The sequence below is a fragment of the Coregonus lavaretus genome (assembly GCF_964263955.1).
Source record: "Coregonus lavaretus genome assembly, contig: HAP1_SCAFFOLD_8430, whole genome shotgun sequence".
NCBI lineage: Eukaryota > Metazoa > Chordata > Actinopteri > Salmoniformes > Salmonidae > Coregonus > Coregonus lavaretus.
This window is the reverse complement of record NW_028158922.1, coordinates 20,001-20,767: the sequence shown is the minus strand read 5'-3', so window position 1 is coordinate 20,767 and position 767 is coordinate 20,001. Positions and strand designations below refer to the sequence as shown.

General features: G+C 57.4%; 1 protein-coding gene across 1 annotated transcript in view; it reads left to right on the top strand.

The window, feature by feature from the left end:
* Positions 1-506: 506 nt before the first annotated feature.
* The window catches only part of LOC311123471 (histone H1-like), a gene marked incomplete at both ends in the record, with an annotated part of 5,614 nt that continues 5,353 nt past the window's right edge, over positions 507-767 (top strand). The window contains one exon of the mRNA XM_084197734.1: positions 507-767. This exon is cut by the window's right edge and continues 333 nt beyond it. Coding sequence (XP_084053860.1) covers positions 507-767 — 261 coding nt within the window.

Below are 767 nucleotides of genomic sequence, written 5' to 3'. Positions count from 1 at the left end.
CACAACAGGGGACCCCAAACCATTTGATTCCCTTGCCAGACATCTCGGCTCACTACACAACAAGTGCTGCTGGCAATCGGATGCACTTTTAGCCCATTTAGGAGACAAATAGCACAGGAAAACCAGTGCGCACCGCTCCACCCGACAGTCCAACGGTGAGATTTTGAGCGAGTCGCAACAAAATGCACGGCCCTTCCGCGGCCCACATGACTTTATTCTGAACGGAGACAAGTCTGCTCGCTGGGCCGTTCGCTTTTGGAGCAAAAACACGGCTCCGTCGGTGACTTTTGGGCCGATATAGGCGAACAGAAAACACAAGTGAAAGAGCATTTGGCCAGCCCAGAGAAGCCGAGCTGGTTGGCTTGAGTCTACATGGTTCTCATGTCGCGTTTAAGGCCAGCCCCCTGCTCGGTGTGGAGCTTCAATAGCGCAGAACAGCGTCTACAGCAAACTACTCCTCGCAGACCGTGTGTGTGTGTGTGTACCGGACCAAACGACAGACAGACATGGCAGAAGTCGCACCAGCACCCGCCGCCGCCGCGCCGGCAAAGGCACCCAAGAAGAAGGCAGCAGCCAAGGCCAAGAAAGCGGGACCCAGCGTAGGCGAGCTCATCGTCAAGGCTGTGACCGCTTCCAAGGAGAGGAGCGGCGTGTCCCTGGCCGCACTCAAGAAGACGCTGGCGGCAGGCGGCTACGACGTGGAGAAGAACAACTCCCGCGTCAAGATCGCAGTCAAGAGCCTCGTCACCAAGGGTACCCTGGTCCAG